Source organism: Pelodiscus sinensis, chromosome 1 (genome assembly GCF_052426305.1).
Source record: "Pelodiscus sinensis isolate ZL-2025 chromosome 1, ASM5242630v1, whole genome shotgun sequence".
In the NCBI taxonomy this organism is placed as follows: Eukaryota; Metazoa; Chordata; order Testudines; family Trionychidae; genus Pelodiscus; species Pelodiscus sinensis.
In genome coordinates, this window is record NC_143052.1 from 75,115,983 (window position 1) to 75,143,669 (window position 27,687).

The 27,687-nt window shown below is 40.2% G+C and overlaps 1 protein-coding gene across 2 annotated transcripts in view; it reads left to right on the plus strand.

Annotated features, from left to right (window-relative positions):
* Positions 1–27,687, plus strand: part of TMTC2 (transmembrane O-mannosyltransferase targeting cadherins 2) — a 382,158-nt gene that overhangs the window by 233,614 nt on the left and 120,857 nt on the right. For both annotated transcript variants that reach the window (XM_075932545.2, XM_075932550.2), the window contains one exon: positions 20,580–20,694. In XM_075932545.2, the coding sequence (XP_075788660.2) occupies positions 20,580–20,694 (115 nt within the window). The remainder of the gene's footprint in view (positions 1–20,579; positions 20,695–27,687) is intronic.

A 27,687-nucleotide genomic window follows, 5' to 3' on the forward strand; every position in this document is an offset into this window, starting at 1 on the left:
CTTGGTGGAACAGTATAGAAAGGCTTGTATTTAAGGTTGCCTAACACTTTCCATCATAACCAACTCTTTCTACTTATAACTTTTAATATGTATCTTTAAGGATGAACTTTTCCATGCTTTATCTCTAGCTGAGTTTTTTTTTTTAAATTTTAATAAAAAATTGTTCTTCTATTTTGAGTATAAAGTCAGTGGGGGAAAGAGGGAAGAAAATACTTTTGTCAGTTTTACAAAAACTTTTTAACAACTTGTAATCTTCCCTACAATAACTGCTGGCTAGGAAATACTGCCAATACTAAAGTTAACTTATTTATCTAAGGCAAAGGAGGGCACCACTGTGTATTTTTAACAAGATAACTTACAAATGGCATTATACAGGAGGTTAGACTAGATTATCTTAATGGTCCCTTCTGGCCTGAGAATGTGTAAATTAATAACAGCCACACATGGCTACATCAATCTTCAATCTTCTAATAGTATAAATTGTATAGGAAATTACTGAGGTAAATGTATCTATTCATCTAAGGCAAATTTGGCAAATTTTAAAGGTCAGACACTGTAAAGAATACTTAAATTAGAGTTCTTGAAATAAATTGAAAAGTCTTTGCCTCTCCATCAATCAGGCACTGCATAACTGCTTTTGAAAAGAGAAAGTTCATCCCAGTAAGTCTGAACCATAGAATTATCTGAAGGTTAAATAAAATTACTACCTTCAGAAAATAGTTCAAGGGTCTAGAAGCAGACAGTGCCACTGCCCTGAATAGTTGATGGGTCTGGAGGGAATGACCACTAGGAAGTTATTTTGGGGAGAGATATAGGCGCCCAGTGCAGATGAGCATCTTTCACATAACCTAGCCTCAGTAAAACAGTCTGGATAATATGTTAATTATGTTGGGAAGTGGCTTGCTCTTCAATTCAAAGAGCTAAATTTATTTCCCAATGTCAGTGTTCTCTTCTGAGTTTTTTAGTAGTGCTGTCATTTCTTTTAAAACCTAGGACGCCGTGGGATATCTGTTCCACTTTAAAAAGAATACTAGAAAGCCCAATATTCATCATTTATGAATTTATAAGTCTGGGAAAGAGTATTCTTTTTTTTTCTCTCTGGGTAAGAAGCAATTTCACTTCCAATCAGTGAATCATGGCAAGGACAGAAAAACTATCATTATTCACTCCATATAGTTCAATGCTTTGATTTCTTTGCATGTCCTTTGTGAAGCACTGACACTTAGTTGAGAATATGAGAGTCATTCATAGGTAGCTGTAGCATATCTGGTGTTGCTAGTTCACCTTGAATTCTAATCATAAACAACCGTTGACTGTAATCACTTCAGTGAAGATGCAGGTTGATAGTTTTCAGGAGAGACAGAAAGGTGATTCGTTGTAAATGCCCAATTTAACAGATCAAAAATGTGTGCTTAAAATTAGAGGCATAATCTATAGTTAAGTAGTTCATGTAGCTGCCTTATTTTCAGGGGTGATGACTTAGTAGTGTTGGAAGGAAAAATAAGTACATTCTGATTTGTTCTTAATCTGAATATATTTAAACAAGCATGTTAGAGCTAATCATTCCAAAGGTGTCCATTACTGTACTTTTTATACATTACCTACGAGAAAGCTTTTCTTTACTTATTGATATTCAGTGAGCAAAGAATGCCTGCATTTTTTCCATTCCAGACTTTTAGTGGAACTCATTCTCATGTACACTAAGGCCTGTTTCTACTGCTCTAACAGTGCAAATGGTTTGTAAAACATGTAGAATAATAATTTACACCCATTGCTGAAGGGTGTTAAAGCAGATTAGCATAAATGATATTCAGAATCCATCTCTTTAAGAGGTTTTCCATTTTCTTTCCCTTATATCTCAATAAGATGCTAACTCCACCCTTACTACCCAGTACCTTGGAAAAAATGGAATGAGGACTGACGTGATTACAGTATTTGTCTGTAAAGAATTTAAAAAAAATTAAATGATTTATAAGGCTTCAAAATGAGGAGCAATGCAGGGGCAGAATATTTCACTTCTATGGTTATACTGAGACAGTGAAGAAGCCCTTTGGATTAATCAGCTTTGACTTTAACTGGATGCTCTTATGAGTAATACTTATCTTCTAGTTTTCAGAGTACTGGTCTGCAAGACTGGAGCTGTTATTTTAGTTTTCACAATTCACTGTAGTTAAAAAGCCTAAGTAGATAATTTGACATTTTCCTTTAGCAGAATTCTTCTTTCATTTTTAGTTAAAACACTGGATGCTTGTTGACTGAAACCAGCCTCATTATCTCACATTGTTTTCTAATGTGAAATGATGAACAAATGTCTTAGATCAACTTTTTTCTAGTACAGTGCTTTTTTACTGCACAGTTAAAAGGTGTGACCTTTTGAATAATATTGGTTTGGCAGCAGTTGTCTATATATAACGTGGGAATATCATTTAGAAGAAGTCAGACCTTCTTAAAAGACAATCAAACATTTAAATTGTTGTCACTGTATCCCAGAGAATGGGGTCAAGGATGTTGTCCTCCTAGAACTCAGAGGTCGTAGTTCTTGGTACTCAGTTTGTGTCTTTTCAATTAAATCTCTCACATGAAAAAGACCATGCAATAGAGCTGAACAGATTTTCGAGTGTCCCAGTTGTGCAGGAGGCTTTTCCTTTGTTGATACCCAATGGAAGCCCTCTTAAGAATGTGAGCTTTACCTCTAAGGCTGCAGTGATGAGACCTTAATCACACAACAGCATATATATTCCGGTGATTTGTTCCGCTAAAACCATAGAGACTACTTAAGCGAGTAAGTGCTCCCTAGGATGAGTAAATGCTCCATAGTCTGAGCTGAAATGAGCAAACTGGTGAGGCTGAAGAATAATCCCATTTTGTAAGACATTCAAGTCCTACACTCAGTTTGATTGGCTGGCTGAAGCTGCATTGCAAAAAGGCTAAAAAAGAAAAGATGACTTTCTAGTGTAACTCATCTCTCTCACTCACACACACAGTATTAGGCAATCATGATGAACAAAATGAGAAATGTCTAGGAATAAATACTCTATGCATCTAGATTGCGAACTTTGAGACAAAGCTGAATTTGTTTTCCAAAACGCTTTAGTTGTTTCAGCAGCTATGCTGAAACAGCAATGGATGGCTCTCTGCCACATATATTTCTCCATTTTTTAAAGATATCATTCCCAAAGTCTTTGTTTAGATCAACAATGAAAGACTGAAGAAACAATATAAATGGCACTCATAATGGGAAAAAATATAAGTAATGATGCTGGAAGGATGATGAGTCACCAATATTAGAGTGGACTTGAACATTAGCGAATGTTTGCTTATATGAAAAATCAATATTTAAAATATGAGAAAGTTATGAGTATACAGAAGCTATTCATTTATCAAATTAAGAAATAAGAAACAGAATGTTTTTGTTGGCAAGTAAGCAACATGTGCTGGTGAGTTGAGCAGAATGTATACACTAACAAATATTTTTAGAACAATTATAGTAACTGATGTTATGGATACTTTTACAGTACATTTTGACAAATGTTATTTGCATTTGGAACTCTATCGAGCAAAGAAATACACAACACAGACTACAATGTTCTGTGTTACTTCTGGGAAATAGATTATGTGAAAAATATTAAACCCCTAAAGTAATCGCCGTTAGCCCTTATGTATCCATTTTCATATTCAAAGTGTTTTACAAACATTATCTAATTAATCTTCAGAACACCTTTGAGATATCGTTGGTAAGGGTAATGTAAGAAATTATTTAAAATGTGGAACAATAATTACTCTGTTCCACCTTGACTCAGTAGAGAGTATGGTCTAAGACTTTATACGTTTCTGTTGAGAACCTTTTTTGAACGTTCCATTCATATAAGAAGTTTTCTCTCTGGAACTAAATGATTGCTTCTAATAAACTGTTGAGTGCTTAAAACTAGGGCTTGAAAAATCCATTCTCTTTCATGAAGTATTAAGATATCCTTGAAAGGAAAGGGTCATCAATCTCTGAAGAGTCTAACCTTTCAATTAAAAGAATTAAAAATAAGTGTAGCTTTTGAACAGTTTAACTAATGTGGTATTCTCTCCTTTCCCCAAGAGAATGTTTTCTTGGGTCCCTGTACCTATGTGACACCATGTTGAATTCTATAGATCTACCGGGTGGGATCCTAAGTGTAACGACTCGCTGACCTACTTCGTGTACCTCATGGAAACTTGTAGGCTACCTGTAGCTAGCTACATGTGTCGGTGAAAAGCTGATTGCATTAACACTACGGTGTTTTCTTACATGCTGCAATGAAGGTCTTTGGCAGGATAGAGTGGGGGAGGGTAGTCAGTCAAGAAAGGCTCCAACAGGAACCTGCTGAAGCCTTTCCCTATTGCCTTTCCCCAGGACACTACATGCTTAAAAATAGCAGTGTAAATAAGGAAGCAGTGCTTGGAGATAGTAGAGACCCATGCAGAGGACATACCTGAGTATATACCCATGGGGTCCAGGCACGTCTATATTCTACCCATCCAAGCCATGCTCCACTGTTATGTTGCTGTTTATACCCATGCTCTGGAGTGAGGTAATGTACATACCCGCAAAAGGCCTGTAGTTATTTGTATTCAGAATATTGTCAAGCTACAACAGAGGGAAATCTCCCCACAGACGTATGAGCTGTTACTATGGCGAGGGCTTGACAAATGGCGGCGAAAGCCACTTGCCAGCCCCTCAGTGCGCATGCGCAAGATCCGCATTGCGCATGCGTGCACCACCGATAAGCGGGGCGCACGGCTGAAATCTACTCGCCACAAGCAAGTAGATTCTATAGTTTGTAGAATTCTATGGCTATTCATAGAATCATAGAACACTAGAACTGGAAGGGACTCGAGAGGTCATCGAGTCCTGTCCCCTGCCCTCACAGCAGGACCAAGCACTGTCTAAGTCATCCCTGACCAATATCTATCCAACCTGCTCTTAAATATCTCCAGTGATTGAGATTCCACAAATTTCCTAGGTAATTTATTCCAGTGTTTAACCACCCTGACAGTTAGGGAGTTTTTTCTAATGTCTAGCCTAAATCTTTCTTGCTGCAATTTAAGCTCATTGCTGCTGCTTCTATCATCAGAGGCAAAGTAGAACAATTTTTCTCCTTCCTCCTTTTAACACCCCTTTAGATACTTGAAAACTGCTATCGTGTTCCCACTCAGTCTTCTCTTTTTTAAACTAAACAAGCCCAGTTCTTTGAGTCTTCCCTCATGTTCATGTTTTCTAGACTTTTTATCATTTTTGTTGCTCTTCTCTAATTACTCCACATCTTTCTTCAAATTATGGTGCTCAGATACACAATACTCCCAACTGAGGCCTAATCAGTGCAGAGTGGAGCGGGAGAATGACTTCTCGTGTCTTGCTCACAACACTCCTGTTAATGCAACCCAGAATCATGTTTCCTTTTTTTGCAACACTGTTGATTCATATTTAGTTTTTGATCCACCATGACCCCTGGATCTCTTTCTGCAATATTCCTTTCTAGACAGTCGCTTCCCATTCTGCATCTGTGAATAATGCACACTACCTGAGCCCCATCTGAGCACGGGAAAGCTCATCCAATAGCTATTAGCACCACATAGGTATGTAGGCAGACAATAGCAGAGGTGCAGGCTTCAATGTGATTCATGTTCTTAGCTGAAATAAAGGACTAAGCTATAAAAGGGTTAGTTTTTTGTACTTCATATCACAGTACTATTTGTACTTCACACTAATATTCCTTTAACCTTCTCTCTTCTATTTCAAAAAGATTGCTCATTTTCACCCCATCATATGCTATAATGATAATATATGCATATCAGTAATCTCTAGAGTGGGGGTCTCAAACTGCCATCTCTGGCTGGAGCAATTGCACAGTCCGACCTGGGAGTCCCTATGGGGCTGTCCGTTACCATTCCTAAGCTCTGCCCCTTCCTGATATTGCCCCCCCATCTCACCTATGGCATCCCATCCCTGAGGATGTGGCTTTGGAGATTACCTGGAGGGGCCCTGGTGTGATGCAGTAGCAAAGGTCAGCCCCCCTCCCATGCTCCCTGCAGCAGCAGGAGTTGTGGGGAAGCACAGCAAGTACACCTGCCAAGTGCACTCTGCTTCCTGTGCTCTATACGTTCCATTGTGCTGGGCACTGTACAAACACATAGCAAGAATCACCCCTAACAAAAAAAGCTCACAATCAAAATAGCAAGAAACAGCAGCAAAACTGGGAATCGAATCTAGGTCTGCTGACTCAGTCTAATACCTTATCTGTAAGCCCTTTTGTTTTCAGTTTAAACTGAATTTTATAGAAAAAATCCTGGGTTTTACAAATAGTGGTCGTGTGTTTCTAATTTTTATCCCTACCTTTGTATGTCAAATATATAAAAATAATTTTTATTAGGAAAATAAAATATATTGCATGAAATATATGTACTATGAGAATACATTCGTCTGTGTGTATATGCAAAGCTAACAGCTGAAGTAAGGCTATGTAGTCTAGAAGATGCTCATTAAAAGCAGGAACACTCACAAACTCTGAAATGTATTTGCATATGAACATACTAATGAATATCACACCAATCATGTATACATTTCACACTGTTAGCAGTGAGTTTAAAATCTAACAAACTAAAATGGGAAGAAAACAAAAATCAGTACAAGAGTACGTTTCAGAACACACAAAACTATTTGAAAATTAAAAACAAACAGGAGAAGAGGATGAAGTTGAGTGTATGCGTTGTAAATGGTGTGTCCTGATTTTTAAATGTAAATATTTATAAGCCAATAGTTCAAGTTTAAAATAGTACACAGTTTATTTGCTATTAGAGATGCATTGTTTTCTTTCAGTTCATAGGTAGCATTGTGTTTTCAGATCTGTTTTAGTACAGCAACAAATCAGATCAAATTCCCTTCTTCAAAGCATTAATCCATTTCTTTCCCCCTTCCTTCTGTCCACCAAAATAAACCCTTGTGTTTACCCACAAAATTATTAATATTGTTCTCACTGATTTTTCACCTGATTTTGTTCTTGTAATAAACATGGATAATTTCCCAGGAAAAATCAAATATTATAAAAACTGAAAATGAAGGGTTTATTTATCTAATAGATGACATTTGCATTACAAGAGTATATGTTCAGTCTATTGTGAAATAATTGAAATGTACAAACGAGAAAAAAAAGTGATGCTTTCTGCACTGGTTACAGACTAGAATAACTGTTTGTACCTTTGCTGATGCCTTACTGTACATTATTCTATTAATGTAAATTTCATTACATTATAGCCTGCAAAATAAGTTGGGCTACATAAGGTGAAGTATAGTTTTCCAACCTCTTAATAGAAAATTTCATAGATGTAGTAAAATTGATATTTTGGTTCATTTTCAATAGCATGAAATATTCTACTAGAAAAATATTGAAGATGAATGAAAAAATATAGTACTGTATAACCAAACCTTTTTATAATTGTCGCATTTGCTGCTGCCTTCTTCAGGGAGGTGAGAATCATCCCACTATACCTTAGCTGTCATGTTTTTCATTTTGTTGATACTGCCATAGGGTATAAAGTGCTAGAATGTACGTTTTTAATTAAGATCTTATTTACCACTACTGCATGGCTATAATTTATAGTGTAGTTTGAAAAGGCTTTAAAGCTAAATGGTAAAAATAATGACAAGCATTGGAATTTTAGACTATCATGCTCTAAGAATTCAGTGGACATAGAAGTTAACAGTTAAGCACATTTTTGTTAGTCTTTGTATTTTATACTTTAAAATTCTTTAATGCTTATCTAAGGTGTGGAGTTGACAGCCCGATAAACAGACACACCACGTGAGCTTCCCCATGCGATCTTGCCAAGAAGTCCCAACATTGACGTGGAGTGGTCAGCCCATAGAATAAGCCATGCACTCTCTGTCAATGGCTCTCAAACTTTGTCAGGACCCCAAAGCGGGTCGGGACCAATTTTATGAGATTGCCAGGGGCACCATTAGACTTGCTGGAACCTGAGGCTAAAGCTGAAGCCCAAGCTCCACCCTCACTCGGGTGACCAGTTTCAGGCTCTGGCTCCCTTCCCAGGATGTTGGGGCTTGGGCTCCAACCACTTCTCCTCCTTCCCTCTGATGGTCTAGGCTGTGGGCTCCCTCTCCCTCCAGTCAGGGCAGTGGGTTTGGACTCTGTACCTTCCCCCAGCCGGTAAGTAGTAACTCTTTTGTCAGAAGAAGTCGTGATGCAATGGAGTTTGAGAACCCCTGTTCTGCACTGATCACCAAATTCTCTGTGCTGAAACAACCAACTGTCAAACAGTTGTGACAGCATGTTTTTGTACCATTGGCTCCATTCTACTAAGACTTTCATGGAGACAACTCATTTCCGAAAAGCCACTGAATAATCCAATGGATGGTGTCAACCCTTGGTCACTTCCAGTTAGGGAGTGAGATTTGAAGCCAAAAGAACCTCCCATTTCATGAATATACCAATGTGCAAACTATACCAAGCAATAATACTATCCACCCCAGAGCGCTGTCTCCTCTAGAACTAGACTGGCTGCTGGTTAATAGTGTACAATAGTAATACTTTAGGACAGGAAGAAGAGTACATCCAGTTGAAATACAGGCGGAATTTTGTTCAATTTCCATGCATAGGGATTAAAAGGTACCATGCATTCTTCTAAAACCTGCCATGAGGTTTCTAAAATTCTCAAATGCCTAGGAAATAATACATGTTTTCTTATCTCAAAGGTAATACCTCCAAAAAAATCGTCATTCTTCAGTGCCATTTTTCTGTATCAATTCAGATTTAACTTGGGAAAAGTGCCACTTGCTGAATCAACAATAGCACAAAATTCGTTTGGTTTTGTTGCATTCCTTTAAGATGTAAAATAACAGATTGCGTATCATATTGCACAGATACCTTTTTTGTTTGTGTTCTCTTACATTACAGGTTCAGAATATAGTAAAACAGTAAACTTTGAACGTCCTAAAATGTAAAACTCTGTCATGATAGTACATGGCCAGTCTTAGATAATTTATTAGTGGCACATTTTGCAGAGTAATATAACCTCCAAAATGTATTTATTTCTGTCTACCATGGGCTGATTTATAGTTCATTCTTGGAAAGAAAAGCAAATGTAAAACCAATTTTGACAGCAATGTAAAAACCTGAAACAAAGGTGTCTGTATAGGAGAAAACCCTCTATTAAACTATTTTACTAATAGCTCATGCCATGTAACCATTAGCAACAGAGATAATAGCTTCTTGATTTTTTAAAAATAATTCAAGTGGGATTATACATCACACAAGTAGTATACCTTATATGAATGGAGCTGGTTGGGAATTTTTCAGCAAAACTGTTTTTGGAAAAGGCTGATTGATCAACATTGAAATGTTTATTTGTGGAAATTTGCTGCTGTTGATAAAACTTTTGTGAAGAAACGTTTCCCAGGTCCAGGATGGAATTTCTGGTCAAACTAGAGAGAAGACTCTGCACCCCAGTGGCTGTACAGAGGTGGTGTTTTTTTCTTAATATCTCCTTGTGGAGCTGTTACACTTCATTCATCCAGACTAAGGATACATCTACACAACAACATTATTTTGAAATAACTAGTGTTATTAACTAGTGTTATTTCAAAATAACTTAGTCCATGTCTACACAGCAGGCAGTTATTTTGAAATAATGTCAAAATACTGCAAGCTGGAAGACTTCTTACACTGACTCCTGTAACCCTCATTGTACGAGGAGTAAGGGAAGTCAGAGGAAGAGTGCTCTATTTCGAAATAAGTGCTGTGTAGACTAGGATGTTAAATATCGGTTAATTAAATAGTCGAGTAACTTCATGAATTCTTATTGGTTAGTCGGCTATTCTGTAATCCCTGGGGGTGGGACCAGAAGCCAGTGCACTCCGGCCTCACTCCTGAGGAGCCCCCTACCACTCTGTGCTGCTGCTTCTGATAGGCTACATCTAGACTACACCTCTCTGTCTGCAGAGGGATGTAAATTAGACGCTCTGAAAGTGCAAATGAAGCAGGGATTTAAATATCCCACGCTTCATTTGCATAATGATATCATGGCGCTATTTCGAACAAGTGCCATTTCTAAAGTAAAACTGCGGTTTAGACGTGGTTCTTTCGACAACAGGGTGCTTTTTCAAAAGACTCTGTACTTGGGATATTTAAATCCCCGCTTCATTTGCACTTTCAAAAGGTCTTATTTACATCCCTCTGCCGACAGAGGGGTGTTGTCTAGATGTAGCCATACGGAGGCAGTAGCGCAAGTGCCAGGCGAGAGCCGATCTGCAAGGAGAGCTAGTTTAAAACCCAGCTCCCCTCATGGGACATGCCACAAGCTGGAGCTGAGCCAGGCAGCCTGCCTACCCAGCTCCTAACACACTTCAAATGCAGAGCTGCAGTGGGGGTAGATCCTGGACCCAGCGTGAGGCAGGACCGAGCCAGACTGCTGGGCAGCCTGCTAAAAATTTACTGGCAGGGGGGGGGGGAGGGAAATACATGTAGTCTATAGAATTAACCTATAAGCTTGTACTTATCAGTTAACCAGTTAATCAACTACATTATTGCATCCCTAGTGTAGACACTCCCGATTTCTAAATAAGCTAGTTCAAAATAAGCTACGCAATTGGTATAGCTCAATTTGCATAGCTTATTTCAAGTTAAGCCCTGCTGTGTAGACTCACTCTTAGAGAGACCCACTGATTCAATATAGTCGAGTAGTCAGGGCGTTCATCTGAGATGTGGGAGACAGAGATTCAAGTCCCTGTTCCAGTGACTGTTGAATGCAGCTGAAGGTCTAATAGCTGCAAAATAAGAAGAGTAAAATGCAACTTTTTGGCATGTCCTCTCCCTTCCTTGAGCCATCATGGCCTTAGGCACAATACAACACGGAGCACTGCTATTCATCACCCTGCACTAACATTTAAGCTTAAATTGACTAGCTTCCGAGCTATCCATGGCCGACCTTCTTTGGAATAAAGAGAAGATTCACACACTACCTTTCTTTTATGAAAAGGAGACTCTCTACGAGGCTCACCCATGGTAGAAAAACCACAGTGCTGGTTGACAAGTCCCAGAAGAGCAGCTGCCCTTTCTCTAGTGAAGAATTCAAGATTTAGGACAAATGCAGGACAGATGTCAAAATCTATACGTTACCATTACTTTTGCTGCTTTGAAGGGGACTAGCAAGATTAATATGAAGCACTTACATTAGTAAAACAAATATAAGGATCCTGAAGAAAGTCTGCCTCAGAATTCACCTACTGTGAGACCCCTGTGTTCTGGTGGCCTCTTCAGAACAGTACCTCCCAGTCCGGTCTGTCTCTCTAGATTCTTGTAATAGTGCCCATTACCATAATATCTGAGGGTATGTCTACACTATCACCCTAGTTCGAACTAGGGTGGTAATGTAGGCAACCGGAGTTGCAAATGAAGCCCGGAATTTGAATTTCCCGGGCTTCATTTGCATAAAGCCGGGTGCTGCCATTTTAAAATGTCCGCTAGTGCGGACTCCGTGCCGCGCGGCTACATGCGGCACGGAGTCGGCACTAGCGGACATTTAAAAATGGCGACGCCTGGCTTTATGCAAATGAAGCCCGGGAAATTCAAATCCCGGGCTTCATTTGCAACTCCGGTTGCCTACATTACCACCCTAGTTCGAACTAGGGTGGTAGTGTAGATATACCCTGAGTATCTTCCAAAAACCTCAGTGTTTTCTTTCTCTTTCGTATCTAAAAGTGGTTTTAAGGTCAAGAAGCTATTGGCTGAATTTAAAAAATTAGTAGTCCTACTGTCATCACCAAAAATTATGAACTTTTTTTGACCCACAAAGTGCCATATGTTGTCATCTCTGAAATTTGTTATGAAAATACGAAGTCCACCATGGCATTGTATTCAGTCCACTTCTTAAAGATTGGTAAGGAGAGCCAGCAGTATGGAGAGATCACAGAGAAAAAGAGCAGGGGAGAATCAATCCCCAAACAGTAACTATTAATTTCACAAATTAAAAGCAAGTAAAAAAGGCACAAAACTGGAACCTCAGTTTATAAGTGTTCTTGTACTAATGTAATTTTTTTCACATGAAGCAGAGTTCTTAGTGTGAAGGAGTGCTGAGAAAATGATGTATTACAAACTTCTACTGCTGTTCTCTAATTAGTTTGGTTACTTTTGAAGTAGTTTATCAGTGTCATTGAAGCAGTAATCTAGGTCACATTTTTGTTGTCTTCATCAATTTCTGCACTGAAGCATATTTTATGAATGACTCCTATATCCTTAAGGTCAGAATAACAGAATAAAACATTAATAAATTGTGGATATGCATGTGCATAGAGTTGATTATCACAAAGTATACTGGGCTGTTTCATTTTCACATCCTAATTGGCTTGTTTTTTAAGGCATTTGTTTGTTTGTTTTCCTCCTCCTCTTTGTAGATGTAGTTTGAGGACAGATTCTACTTTATGCCAAGAAGTAAGTTTCAAAAAGATTTCCAGAGAAACTAGTCAGCTTTTTTTATCTCAGCTGTTCAAATGCAGATTTGCTTGTGAATCCTCATTTCTGATTGTCAATTAGCTCCATCACAAATATTTGCTAATCTTTTTAAATAAAACAGCTTAACCTGGGTCAGCTGGATTAAGTTTATTATTTTGTAGAGTTCTTTACTATGACATTTTTTTTTGGCTATTTTCATTTTGCTGGAGTAATAATGTAAATATAACCGGCAATACAGCAGAAGGAAAAAGGTTTTGTTCATAGGCAATCATGTGTATGTATTTAACTTGCTTGCATAATTCAAATACAAGAAATAAATGAAAATGAAAATCCAATTCTGTGATTTATTTTGTAAAATATGCTCCTTGATTTCAGGCTGATTTGTTACAGCTCAAACAAATTTCTCCATTATATCTTCTTTGACGAGAAAACCAGAATAATTGAAGTGTATATACCTTGACTTTAGCAAAACTTTTGATATGTCCTCCCATAGGGATGTGAATAGGTAACAGGTTAACTGGTTATCCAGAAGCAGGCCCCCTTCTGCTACCAGCTCTCAGCCTGCAGATGCTGGGAGCTGGCAGCCTCCCTTCCTCTTTCTGGCTGTCGCTTCTGGGCCCTGCCCGTGGTGCTGATTCATCCTCCATGCCTGCCCCCATTTAATCAGTTCACTGGTTAAAGTTAACATTTAACTAATCAAATGGGATTTTATACCTGTAGCCTCCCAAAGTATTCTTTCCAGCAAGCTAAAGTATAGGTTGAACCTATTTGGTTCGGCATCATCCATGGTCTGGAATGATTTCAGTTAGCCAGATGTCCATTTAGCATAGGTGTGGCCAAGTTTCCTGTGGTTGGTTTTAGCCACCGGTCCTGGCTCTTAGTGCTGTTATTTAGCTCTGATTTACCCCTAAAATGTCTTCTCAGAGGCCAGTAAGCAATGGAAATGTTGGTAATACTGCTAGACAATATTGAGCTCCCGTGGTTCAGCAAATTCTCTGGTTTGGCCCTGATCGGGTTTCCAAGGTTGCCGGACTAGAGAGGTTCAACCTTAGAAACTGAACTGGCGGGGGAGGTAGATACACTGGAGGATAGGGATAGGTTTGAGAGTGTTCTAGCAAGTTGAAGGATTGGTCAAAAGAAATCTGATGAGGTTCTCCAAGGACAAGTGCAGTGTCCTACATTTAGTACAGAAGAATTCCATGTTACAAGCTGGAGACCAACAGCCCAAGCAGCAGTTCTGCAGAAAAGGACCAGGGGATTCTAGCAGAAGATGAGAAGCTGAATGAGTGAAAAGTGTGCCTTTGTTGACAAGAAAGCTAATGACATATTGAACTGCATTAGTAGGAGCATTGCCAGCAGTTAGAGGGAAGTGATTTGTTTCCCTCTATTCAGCAATGGTGAAGCCACATCTGGAGTATTTTTTCCTGTTATGGGCCCCCTGCCACAGAAAGAATGTGGACAAATTGTAGAAAATCCAGCAGAGGGCAACAAAAATGATTAGGGAGTTTGGGCGCACAACTTATGATCAGAGGCTGAAATAAATGGTCTTATTCGGTCTTCAGAAGAGAAGAATGAAGTAGATATTTCATAGCAGCTTCAACTACCTGAAGGGGGGTTTCAAAGAGGATGAAGCCAGGCTATTCTAAGTGGTGGCAGATGACAAAAAGAGAAACTATGGTCTCAAATTACAGTGGGGGAGATCTATGTTGGATGTTAGAAAAACTATTTCACTAAGGCTACGTCTACACTGGCCCCTTCTTCGGAATAGCCATGCTAATTTAGAGCTTTGGAATAGGGAAATGCGCGGGGGATTTAAATATCCCCCGCGGGATTTAAATAAACATGGCCGCCGCTTTTTTTCCAGCTTGGGGAAAAGCCGGAAAAGAGCGCCCAGACTGGCGCGATCCTCCGGAATAAAGCCCTATTCCGGAGGATCTCTTATTCCTACTTGAAAGGATCCTTGAAAGTAGGAATAAGAGATCCTCCGGAATAGGGCTTTATTCCGGAGGATCGCGCCATTCTGGACGCTCTTTTCCGGCTTTTCCCCAAGCCGGAAAAAAAGCGGCGGCCATGTTTATTTAAATCCTGCGGGGGATATTTAATTCCCCCGTGCATTTCCCTATTCCAAAGTTCTAAATTAGCATGGCTATTCCGAAGAAGGGGCCAGTGTAGACACAGCCTAAAGTTGTATCTACACAGCAGGGTTTAACTTTAAATAAGCTACAAAATTCACATAGCTCAATTTGCATAACTTATCTCAAAATATCTTACTTTGAAATTGGGAGCATCTACACAGAACTTATTACAAAATAGAGCACTCTTCCTCTGACTTCCCTTACTCCTCGTACGATGAAGGTTACAGGAGTCAGAGTAAGAAGTCCTCCAGCTTGACAGTATTTCGACATTATTTTGAACTAACTGCTTGCTGTGTAGACGTGGACTAAGTTATTTTGAAATAATGTTGCTGTGTAGACATAGCTTCAGAGGGTGGTGAAGCTCTGGAATTGACTACTTAAGGAGGTGGTGGAATCTCCATACCTAGAGTTTTTCAAGGTAAAGCTTGACAATGCCCTGGCTGGAATGGTTTAGTTGAGGTTGGTCCTGCTTTCAGCAGGGGGATGGACTTGATGACCTCCTGAGGTCTCTTGTAATCCTAATCTTCTATGATTCTATGTATAGGTATTTCTCAGAATAATTAGCTCTGGATCCTTGAGTTTGAAGAGACTACTCATCCTACACATTTAAGAACATTCTTAAATTTTCAGGATTAGGTTTTAACTTGGTAACTGTTTCCACCTTTCAAGCTGAAATCTCCCATTTTTGTTTTTCAGTGTGAGCGCCCTTTTTTTGAAAGAGAAAATTTGACCAAAATCATACCTGTAGTTTAATGAAAAGAACTAAACAATCCTTTTGGTGTTTTTTTTAAGGCACAGTAGTATCACATGAGCTATTTGGGTTCAACTCTAAAGCTATGTCTAGACTGCCCCCTCTTGCGCCGCATCTCATTTTGCATAATTAATGAGGGTCTGTTTTTGTGCAAGAGGTTTTTGCGCAAGAGCCGTTCTTCCTCTTTTTTTTCCACAAAGAGGGGGCAGTCTAGACATAGCCTCAAGGTTTGTCATGAACTTTGTTGCTAGCTTACACATATGTCATTTTGTGGTTTATTGAAAATCTATTTTGATTTGACCAAATTATATGCATTTTTTTAAAATCGTATTTTCTTTCGGGTACTGCTTTCTGAATGCTTTTTATACAACTTGGCAATGGGTTATTGACTCTGACTGCATGCAGATGTAAGTTGAATGGAAATTCTGGTTCAAAACATTATTTCTCAAACTTCTTTGGCTTTCTGTGTCAAAGTATGTTGAACATGATCTGAGAATATCTATATGCAGTGAGGCAGAACTTTGAATATTCTGGGTGAAGATGTGTGTGGCACATGAATGTAACTGTCCCTGTTACGTGAATGCATATGAAACAGTCTTTACTGTTCATATACTCTTTTTTCTATAAGATGCTACCTCTTTCTTGGCTTCGGTGAGTTGTTTATGCACAGTGAATGGAGAGGTGGAGAATTAAAGACTTGAAGAATTAAAATCAAGTACATATTTAAACAGTTTCCTTGTTCTCTGCACACCATTAAGGCCCTGCACTGAGCAAGAGAATGTTCCTGAGGGAAAATGTCATTTTGTGATTAAAAACTGAATCATAACATATACACGCTTCAGCACCTCCTGGATTGTGAGTGTTTTAAAACACTATGCAACACTAATTTTCTTTTATTATACATTATCCATGGATTTTTTTAAAAAGGTGACTAGAATAATGTTCATTTACCAATTTAAAGCTTCTGAATCACTAATTCAGTTGCCTTCACGTTTAGTATAAAGACTATTCCTTTTTAAGTTCTAGCCTCATGCAAAATTTGAAGTTGAATGAAGTTGAAAAAGATGTTCAGCGCTACAGAGAAATGTGTATTTAGTCATGTTTGTGTGTATAATTATTTAGCTTTTGTTTTTGAACTTGGGATACTCAAATACCTGAACAGATTTTCTTACAGCTTTGCAAAGTATATATAAAATAAAATAAAAAAATTATGCTGATGCAAAGCATAAAAAGTTGAGTGAATAGTACATCCTATTCTAAGAACGAATGGGATACTTACATAAAAATCACATTTATAAATACCCCATTCGTTCTTAGAATAGGATATACTAGTTACCTGAATGTTATGCTATGCCATGCTTCTGATGCGTTTGCAATTCCCTAGACATACAGGGAGTTAAAGATCCTATAGGAGCTATTGTCAATCTTTTTTTCATGTCATGGCCACTATTCTAGTTTATACCCTGACCATTTGCTAACATATAAAATATATGTCCTCACTGACATCTGTTCACCTTCTGGTGAACTGCCTGGGATTCTGACCTCTATAAGGACCCATGTCCTTAAAGCATGCTTTCTGTTAAATGGACAGGCTGAGCCACCAGATTATGTTCAACTATTTCTGGATATAGAATGAAGTAAAGATTTACGGGAAAAGGACTATGTTCAGTGTTTCATTGCAAAAGTAAAATAAAAACTGGGCTTCCAATCCCCATTGGCATTGCTTGTGAGATTCACTTTTCTTTTGTCCCGTCTTTCCTTTGTCCCGTCTATGCTAACTTGGTGATAGTGATCTCTCTTCAAAGGTAAATAATGAAAAAAATGGGCTAAAATAAATCGTTAAGCAGAAACCCAGATTTTGACCTATGTTAAAAACCTTCGCATTCTATGTATTCTGTATGCTTTAATATATATATATTTACTTAAACATAACAAGTCTCTTGCCAGGTCTACACTGGACGTGAAAGGTTGGCTTAAGGTACACAACTCCAGCTACACAAAATGCATGACTGGAGTTGACTTACCTTAAGCTTAGCTGTGGTAGCATCCACACTGCAGGAGGTCAACTGGAGTGTTTGCAAATGCTCCTGTTGGCTTCCCTTATTCCTCACAAAAAGAGGAGTATTGGATGCTGGCAGGAACTTCATTCAGCATTCAATTTATGGGTTTACACTAGATCTGCTAAATTTAACGCTAGAAGATCGACCTCCAGAGTGTTGATCTTGCAGTAAGTATATACGTGGCCTCAAAAGGGGTCTAGTCTCTATCTGAAAAAACAACGAAGTGTTCCATTGCCATCTTAAACACTGACAGATTTAGTTGGACATAAGCTTTTGTGGGTAAACTTCATTTCACTTTGATCCCATGGTATTGCAAGGAGTTTCTTGAGCAGATGGTATAGTTTCTTTTGGTATTCCTCAGTGGCATCAGAGGATAGTGCCCTGAGAATGCAGTATTGAAGTGTTGTCTGGAAGCCTCCTGTTTGTAATCTGACCTATTCTGATGACTACAGCATCCCCTTTGTCAGCCTCTTTGATTATAATGTCAGAGTTGTTTCTGAGGCTGTGGATAGTGTTTCATTCTGCACAGCTGAGGTTATGGGGCACATGATGTTGTTTGTTCACAATTTCAGCCTGTGCACATCTGGAGAATCCTTCTGTGTAGAAGTCCATACTGTGGTTTGACAGTCAGGAGCAGCCCAACCAGATTTCTTCTAGTTTTGTTGGTAGGAGGGGTCCTGTGTGTCAGGGGTATGTTGGAATAATTGCTTGAGTCGGAGTCAGCAAAAATAGGCTTCCAGATCACCGCAGAACTGTATCATATGTGAAAATTCTGTCTGGTAGGATATATTTTGCCTCATAATCTTAGTTATCTTAGTCTCTTACTCTGCTATGGGAAAATTGAGTGGGAGGGGAAAGCTAGATTCGCTTTATGTAGGACCTACAACTTCTGTAGTGCAGAGCCGAACATCAGTGAGAATATATTACTATATTTTGTTATCTGTGTTCTGTTGGTATCTGTAATGTTGGTATGCAGTAAAAGCAATAAAGAAGTCAGAGCCACAAATGACTTGTACTCCTATAATATTTATCAAGTGTAAAAAGACATGTCCCTAAGGGACATAAATGGTACATTCAGGCTTCTGAGTAATATATACAGTAAAAACCAAAAGAAGGGAAATATTTTAGAACATACTTTTTGTTAGAGGATGATAGTGCATTGTGCAGCTATCATAGTTCTGGTTACTTAGGAGATAAATAAGAATTGTATTAATGCTCTTTAAATGAAATTCCAAGCAAAACTGAAATATCTCGTCTAGGAGAGTGTCTCCTTTCCCATAGAAATACCCATTTTGTTTTGGCACCTGTATAAAATGTGCAATTGGAGAGACAACAATTCTGATTTTGTTTTCATGGATGCTTTTAGATTTTCTTCCTTCCATAGTTCACACTTCACAGCGATGACTTTATGCGCACTGCTGCTAAGTTTATTCTGCTGAGAGGAAAATGCTGTGTTTGCTGTTGTTTTCATCTTTGACTGGATAGTTTTGCAACAGACCTCAACAGCTTGACATCAATGTGGTTTTTTTAAAATAGATCTGCAATAATTACTGGTCTCTTTATTTGTGCTATGTGAAAACTGTATTGCAGCATTGAATAGATGATAGATGAAAGATGCTTTATAGATGCTAAGTGAAATAACTTGGTGTAAATGCACCATACTTATAAATTGGGCTGCATGAGTTTTGATGTCCGTGTTTAATTTCTGTTAGCCTTAATGTCAGTTGTTCTATGTGGAAAGAATATATTCCAGTACATTGTATGCTGTGGGAAATGTCTATTACAACCTTTAGCCTTCATGCTAGTCTTAGGAAAAGAAACATCTTCTTTGTCTGGATGTATAATGTATATTAAGACTACTTAACTTTGGAAGCCCTGGGGGTGACGATACTCACAGCACATGCCGAGGCCACAGCTTAAGCGTGGTTGCATATACGTGCAAATATATACAAATAGATTTTTTTGCACTGATGGGCATGAATGCAAAAATTAAGGCAAGACTACACAATATGCAGGCCCCGTTTAAGTCAGTTCTGCTGTTAGTAATGAAATGCAATATTTATCTGATTTCCACTCATATGACAGCACTTTTAATGAGCAATGGCAGTCCTGGAATTTAACTACTAAAAAGCATATCAACAGAAGACCATTAAATTGACTGCTTTTTTGTTTTGGCTTCACAACAGTCCAGGAATTTAACTACTAAAACATATATATCAATCCAAACTGCACTGTAAACCCAAACCGCACCATGGGCCACAAACAAATGGGTACATTGAATAGCCCTGATATATATTGTGAGTATTGTTGAATGTGTATATGTGTGCATAATATAGTACTGATTATATCAACTACCTAACTGTTAAATAGTATGTAAACTGTCTTACATATAATCTTCCAGTCCATTTTCTTTTGTGTACAAGTGGCAGTTCTGTTGTTTTACTTTTTTAACAACTCGGGTAGCCACAGGAATGACCCATTTCCAGAGCCTCAAATACATTTTACTTCAAAACATTTTAAGTTTGGATATAAAAGCCCATGGTATAGTGTAAAATTTAGTGAAGTAAAGATACACATAATCCTCTCAACTAGAAGATACATTTTATCCTTTAGTGTAATGTGTTAAAATCATATTGTATGCCTGATCTTGTTGGTTGCTTAACCTTCACTTTAATTCCTGTCTTTTTTTATCAGCTTTCATATTCGAGAGAGTTATGTGTTTATTTGGGGAACTTTCTTGTGGCTTTGGAGTAGATAAGTATACAACAAGCTTCAGCCATTAAGGCCCCCTGGCCAGACACGTAAATTGGGAGGGTTATTATTTTAAGATGATTTCATATAAAATATTCTTTGACCAACATTTCAGCAAGCCATTTTGGTAAAGATTTTTTTATATAATTTATTTTTAAACATCATATTTCTTCAAATATGACAATTATACCCAATTTATAAAGATAATTGCTATTGAAATTAAGTCTTCCAATAAGATGAAATGATAGAGTAATGGAAGAAAAATTCTTGCACGTGTGCACACACAAATTCACTGTGGGTCTTCTCTCCCTGTGGAACTTCCTGATGTTCAAATACTACGGCATGTATAATTGGATTGTAACTGTTTCTCAATAGTGCTTTCTCCTCTTGGCAGCATGGGGTAACCTTGGAAATGTTCTCAAGAGCCAGAGCAAGATCACTGAAGCTGAAAGCGCCTATAGAAATGCCTTGTACTACCGCAGCAACATGGCTGATATGCTTTATAATTTGTAAGTATGCATGGCTTTTCCTGGGTTAGGTCATCTGTGAAACTTATTGTGAATGGAGCTATTGATTTAGTTGTTGGAAATGGAGATTGTTAGCTGTTGCTTTTTTTTTTTAATCTTTGTAATAGCCTTTTCATTAATCATGCTTTTTAATCTATGGGGTGGACAGGGCTTCTTTTTGTTTTCATTCATATGATCAGATATCCATGTTGCTGCTCAGTTTTGAAGGGAGCAAATGTAAAAAGGTGGATCCACATAGCCTAAATGTGTGGATCTGGTCTGGAGATAAATACACAAATCTATGCACTCATTAGAAATTCCCTAAATATAGTTCTGACATTCAAATCAGTAATGCCAGCATCATATCACATTTCTGATCACCGCTATAATAGAAGCAAACTGGTGATGTATTTTTGTTTGGATTAATGGATTTTTAAATATTGCTGTGAGATCAAGAGCTGGACATTGTCTAGTATGAACCAATGGTATCTGGTCAGAGCTGAGTAATCTGCTACATCAAAGTAGCTTAGTATTTTTCCCCTAAGTAATTAATACAGGTTGAAGCATACATATGCAGAAAGGTCCCTTGTTCCAATTTGTGTATGTGCGCAGGAGAAGGAATAATATGAAAAGCTGAATGACAACAATGCAGTAGATATGTTATTTCTGACTCATTAATCTTTTTAGATAATAAGCAGCCTTGCCATAGCACAAGCTTATTAATATCTTGAGTATCTGACAATAGAGCATGGGAGGAGGGGGGATTCTGTGTTTGCCTCAGGTGTGCTTCCAGCTCAAATTTGCTTTATACATGAGTTTCCTTTTGTCTCTAAATCTACCAGTGCATCCTGCTGTCTTGATGTCAAGCTGCATATTGTGTTGTAAGTTATCACCTACAGCAGTGGTCACCAACCAGTAGATTGGGATCTACTGGTAGATCTTGGAGCTTCTGACAGGTGATCCTGACTGATTTGGTCAAGAGGTTATCAAGCATTTCAACTGCCCCCAGACTGCTACAAACTCCTGCCCTTTGCCTTGGAGCTGTCCCTTCAGGAGCCTCTGCTTTCTGTGTAGTGTAGGGGAGACAGAGGAGGCTGCTGATATAAAGGTGCCCTCTCTTCCACCCCGTATCCTATTTCCACACAGCAGAGAGAGGAGGCACAGCAGGACTTGGGATGGAGTTTGCTGACTGCTTTTGGGAGTGATGCAGGGCCAGGACAGGGGTGAGCCTGCCTTAACCCCCTGGCACCACCACCCAAGAGCCTTCTGAGATAAGCAGTGCCAGCTGCTGCCCACATCCCCAAACCTTAACCCAGTCATGAACCCCCTCCTGTATCCCAAGCCAGAAGGGCGGCGCTAGGGGACCAACCCGGCAGCACCCAGCTGCTCTGTCCCCGGCTTCCCCGATTCAGCCACTGCTGAAGTTGACCAGCGGCTGACTCGGGGAAGCCAGGGGCAGAGTAGCTCTGCCTCCAGCTTCCCCAAGTCAGCCGCTCATCAGTTTCAGCAGCGGCTGACTTGATGCCCGGGGCAGAGCAGCTGGGGTGTTGCCAGGTTGGTCCTGCAGCACCGAGGGGCAGCGCTAGGGGACCAACCCGGCAGCACCCAGCTGCTCTGTCCCTGGCTTTCCTGATTCAGCTGCTGCTGAAACTGACCAGCGGCTGACTCAGGGAAGCTGGGAGCAGAGATGCTCTGCCCCCGGCTTCCCAGAGTCAGCCGCTGGTCAGTTTCAGCAGTGGCTGAATCGAGGAAGCTAGGGAACAGAGCAGCTCCAATTGTCCAGCTGCCCGGAGCACTTCTGGGTTCCAGATGGTGCCGGACCATCAGGAGTGCCAGACCATTGGATGCCGGACCACTGGAGTTTTACTGTAATCTCATTCCCACAAATTCTAGTCAGTTGATTCACTAAAAGTAAACTTGCCAATTGCCAGGATAAATACAATGGGAACTTAGCTCCATTTTTGTTTTCAAAATAGGCTAGTGAAGTCCTTACATTGCTATAATTTATGTACCAAAAATAAGCATGATTTTCTTCTAACTGTAGACTGTGCATGTAATGCGGGTGGAGTTCAGGTTGCACATGGGTTCTCAAAAGGTTATTTTCAGATGCTTCTAATTTCGTTCAATATAAGTTTTTTTGGCTGATGCTTACCATATTATTTCCTCAGCAGAAGATTTTTTTTTTTTTTTGGTTACAGGGAAAGAGTTTGAGTAAACATAGTTCACCCATTTTTAAGAAGGAAAGAGAAGAAAATAAACCACCATTTTATCACTTTTTAAGAAACATCTCCTGCTTCTGAGCAAGAGAAATTTGGCAAGGATTATGATCTCTAAATTGCAGATGGTTGGGTGAAATTCAGGATTACTTTGATTTAATTGTGATTTTACAAATATGTTTGTGCATGTGTACTGTTCCTCCCAGTCAATTGACATTCTTCTAGCATAACATTGGCAGTGAACTATATTGGATGGAAATTTCCAGTGAGTAGGTAGTTTCTTGGTATTCCTTCTGGACCATGGATGTTGCTGGAGCAGAGAGTCCCAGATTTGGGAGGTTCAACTTGTACTTTTATGGAATTACATGAGAGTGATCATGGAGGAAGGTGAGGAAATTAATATTAGCTACCAGACACATGTTGCAGAGCCTTAATTATTTCAAGAAGCGAACAGAGTTTGTCAAATTTCAGTTTATAGGTAGGGTATCTTCAATTTCTTACCATCCCCTCCCATGATAAGATCCTTTATATGACATAAGAAATACATTAGGTTGTTAGCACTAACCTTTTATAGCTGCAGTGAAGCACTTGTTATGAGGGAGAGGTTTTATAAGCAACGTAATCATCTGAAAAACTGATAGGGTCAAATCCTTACTCCATTGAAGTTACTAGGAGTTTTGCCAGAAACTTCAGCGGGACCAGGATTTCATCCATAGGTGTTTTGATATTGATAGAGAATATATTACTCAATGAAAAGTGTTACCTTTCTAAAACACAAGTCAAATACTCATGCATATATTGTTCCTTCTCTACGATGCTTCTGAGAGAACCTCAGATTTAATTTTTCAATAAATCTTAGGAGATAAATTCTCTTCTAATGGTGCTTTATGTAACTGCATTGATTTTGGCTGGATTGCTTGAGGTGTAAATCAGCAAAGAATTTACCCCCTTCCCTTTTTTAACAAACCAAGACCTTGAGATGTTTTCTAATATTGGAATTACCAAAGATAGTGCTACAGGAAAAAAATACTGTTGCTCCTTCTCTCAAACTGGATACTACTCAGTAAAGTTAAGAGAAGAAACTAATGCTTTCTGGCTTCACAATCTTAGTTTTATTAATACAGTTTAAATATCATGGTTTTTTTCCCCTGTATGACTTTGCTACTCATTACTGCCTAAAGCAAAATTGCCTTGCAGTCTACAAGACAGTTTTGTCTGTGTAATGTCATTTGTGTCAGGGTTGAGTCATGGTTAGGGTGCTCTGTAAGCATTTGTACTAGTAATTAGATATCAGCTTGAAAATTTCAGCAGGTTTTCAATTTATTCAGAAAACTCTGACTTGAAAACCTCTGAAAGTAGAAGTAGGTAATGAGCATTTAAATGCTGAGAGTTTTCAGTGAAGCTTATCCCAGTGAAACAGAAACAGTAATGTATTATGAGTGAAATTCTTGCCCAATTAGTGAATGATAAAACTCCCTTGACTTCATTGGAGACATGTCATGAAAGATCTAAGAGAACAATTTATTATACAAACATAGTCCGTTTTCTATATTTTCGAGGTATCATTAAAAAAACTGAATTCTCTAGGTTTTTAATTTCTGCCAAAGTATTTGCTATTGCTATTCCTTTCTACTTTAACATCTTTTGATTTTCAAATTTCTAAATATTGTTAGGAATGGAGACTACTATACCTGAGTAATAAATGACATTTTAGTCTCTTCTAAGTTCTGATGACAGTAGTATTTTATATACTAGCTATATTTCTGTGTTTCTACATACAGAATCTCTGTGCAAATTTGTGTGTCAAAATCTTCCTCAATCCTCTATAGTTTGATTCCAAAAGGCAAACTTAAAGAAAAATAAGCAAATTAGTAAGGGCAGGGGCGGATATAGGGCAGGGAGAACGGGGCAGCCGCCCCAGGCCCCGCGCTTAAAAAAGCCCCGCGCTTAAGAAAGCCCCGCGCATGCGCCGTGGCAAAGGGGGGGCCCCGCGGAGTTATGCTGCCCGGGGCCCTGCAAAACGGTCATCTGCCCCTGAGTAAGGGGGTTCCCTATCAGCTGTGTCTTTGGGCAGCCACCCAGGAGAGATTCAGGTGCTGCTTAGAAGCATAGCCAGCAGCATGTGTTTCTACTGGTGATGCACATCCATATGTGCTCAGAATCTAACCGAACACCATATTTGGGATCAAGAGGGAATTTTCCCCAAGGAATGTCAGAGACCCTGCAGTTTTTTTTGTTTTTTTTTGCCTACCTCTGTAGCATGGTGCACTGGTCGCTTGCTGGATTAACTTGAAGTCTTTAAACGGTGATTTGAAGACTTCAGTACAGGCAGTCCCCGACTTACGTGGATCCGACTTACATCGGAACCGCACTTACGAACGTGGCTTTTCTCGCCCCGAAGCTCACGGGCGGCAGGTCACCGCCCGTGTCCTCCGGGGAGAGAAAAGCTTCTCCCGGTCTCCCTGGTCTGCTGGGGGGGGGTCCAGCAAAGCCGCTGGACTCCCCCAGCAGACCAGGGACACCCTAGCAAAGCCGCCGTCTGGACGGCTTTGCTCGTTTGCCCGGGAGCAAAGCCGCCCAGGCAGCAGGACTCCCGCCACCTGGGCGGCTTTGCTCCCAGGCAAAGGAGCAAAGCCGCCCAGGTGGCGGCTTTGCTCGGGTGTCCCTGGTCTGCTGGGGGGGTCCAGCGGCTTTGCTGGACCCCCCCAGCAGACCAGGGAGACAGGAGCAAAGCCACCCAGGCGGCATCCCGCCGCCTGTGCGGCTTTGCTCGGGGACAAAGGAACAAAGCCACACGGATGGCGGGGTCCCTCCGCCTGTGCGGCTTTGCTCGGGTCTCCCTGGTCTGCTGGGGGGGACTCCCCCCAGCACCCCAGGGAGACAGGACCAAAGCTGCACGGGCAGCAGGGTCCCTCCGCCTGTGCGGCTTTGCTTGGGTCTCCCTGGTCTGCTGGGGAAGGAGGGGGCGCAGACCGGGCTTTTGTTGCGGGTAGAGCAGCTGGGGTGCTGCCGGGTTGGTCCTGTGGGAACCTACCGGGCAGCGCCCCAGCTGTTCTGTCCCAGGCTCCAGATTCAGCAGCTGTTGAAACTGATCAGGCTGATTCCAGGAAGCTGGGGGCAGAACAACTCTGCCTCTGGCTTCCTGTAGTCAGCCCCTGGTCAGTTTCAGTGGCAGCAGCTGAATCTGGAGCCAATTCTGTCTTACATACAAATTCAACTTAAGAACAAACCTTCTTGTCCCTATCTTGTACGTAACCCGGGGACTGCCTGTAACTCAGCCAAAGTGTGTAGGCCTACTACAGGAGTGAGCTTGGGCAGCGAGTTATATGGGTTCGTGGTGCCCATGCTCCAGCAATATTCAGAGCCGGGGGCCCTGCTCCACCAATATTTGGTGGTGGGTCTCTCCCCTGGGCCTGCCTGGAGCGGGCCCTGGCCCCCACCTCTCGGCGCGTCCTCCCCCCTGGCCCCAGATCATGTCCATGGAAGTGTGGACACTCTCTTGTGCAAGAAAACTCTGATGGCCATTTTAGCCATAGGGGTTTCTTGCACAAGAAATCCCTGCCGAGCGTCCACACTGCCCTCTTGCACAAGAGAGCTTCCACCTTTTAGAAAAGAACGTAGCTCTTGCGCAAGACACCCTCTCTTACCACGCCGTACTGCAAATTTCCTTGTGCAAGAGCAGACGGGCAGTGTGGATGCTCTGCGAGTTCTTGCACAAGTATGGCTGTACTTGCACAAGAAGCCGCGAGCGTAGACATAGCCTTAGAGGGAACACTTCCCCCAGCCTCTCCGCCCCCAAGTTAATGTCACACACATTGGGTTAATGCAGTTGCAGGATAGTTGCATAAGCGGGGGTTGGTGGGGGCCAAACTAATCCCTGTGGTAGGAGGATTGTGGGAAAAGTCCTTACAGAGGGGTCACATGACACCTTTTACTTCTGGTTATGTGTCCATCTTGCCCCAAGCATGTTACTTCCAGAGGCGTGGCTAATGGGGGTCAGGGAGCGTAGCTAACAGGGCACCACCAAAAATTATACAAACCGGCCGCCCCTAGGAGTGGGTGGATGAGGTTCTGCTGCCTGTGACATACTAATTAGGTGATCAGACTAGATGATCACAACAGTCCCTTCTGGCACATCTAAAGGCTATGAGTCTATGTGTAACTTATTTAGGATTATCCACTTGCTGGATTTTTTGAAAAATACTTTCCTAAAATACAGCTGTGGGAATCCTCTATGCTGAACTTTAACAACTGAAAAGCACTGAAAGCCACCTACTAATCAATGCTGAACTGTGTTTGAACCTGCACTGTATAGAGTTGGCACATTCAGGCTTATCCTCATGGAAAGTAGATTCAGGTCTGGATTTTTATCCTCTTGCTAACACAAGTTCTCATGACTCAGGATGTGGGATACCAAGTTTAAATATAGAAAAGGGGATGTCACACTGATAGGTTCCTTTTTTTAAAAAATATTAGATTTTGTTTCAACACTGAGTGTAAACCTGTTAATAACCTAGTTGGAAAGGAACAGTGCTTTGCCTGCCAGCTGTTCATGTATAGAAAACCACAACTTAAATGTGTCTCTTAAAATAATCAGAGAAGTTGTCTGTATAAGTCTCATTTCATTAAGACATTAGCGTTCACTAATGTGGAAGAACAACACTGTATTACTGCAATATATAAATCTGTGCTGGTGGCCCTTCGTGAGACCTATATAGTTTTCTCCACAGTACGGGGCAGCCATTTTCACAAGCAACATTGAAAACCCCGATTTTGAATG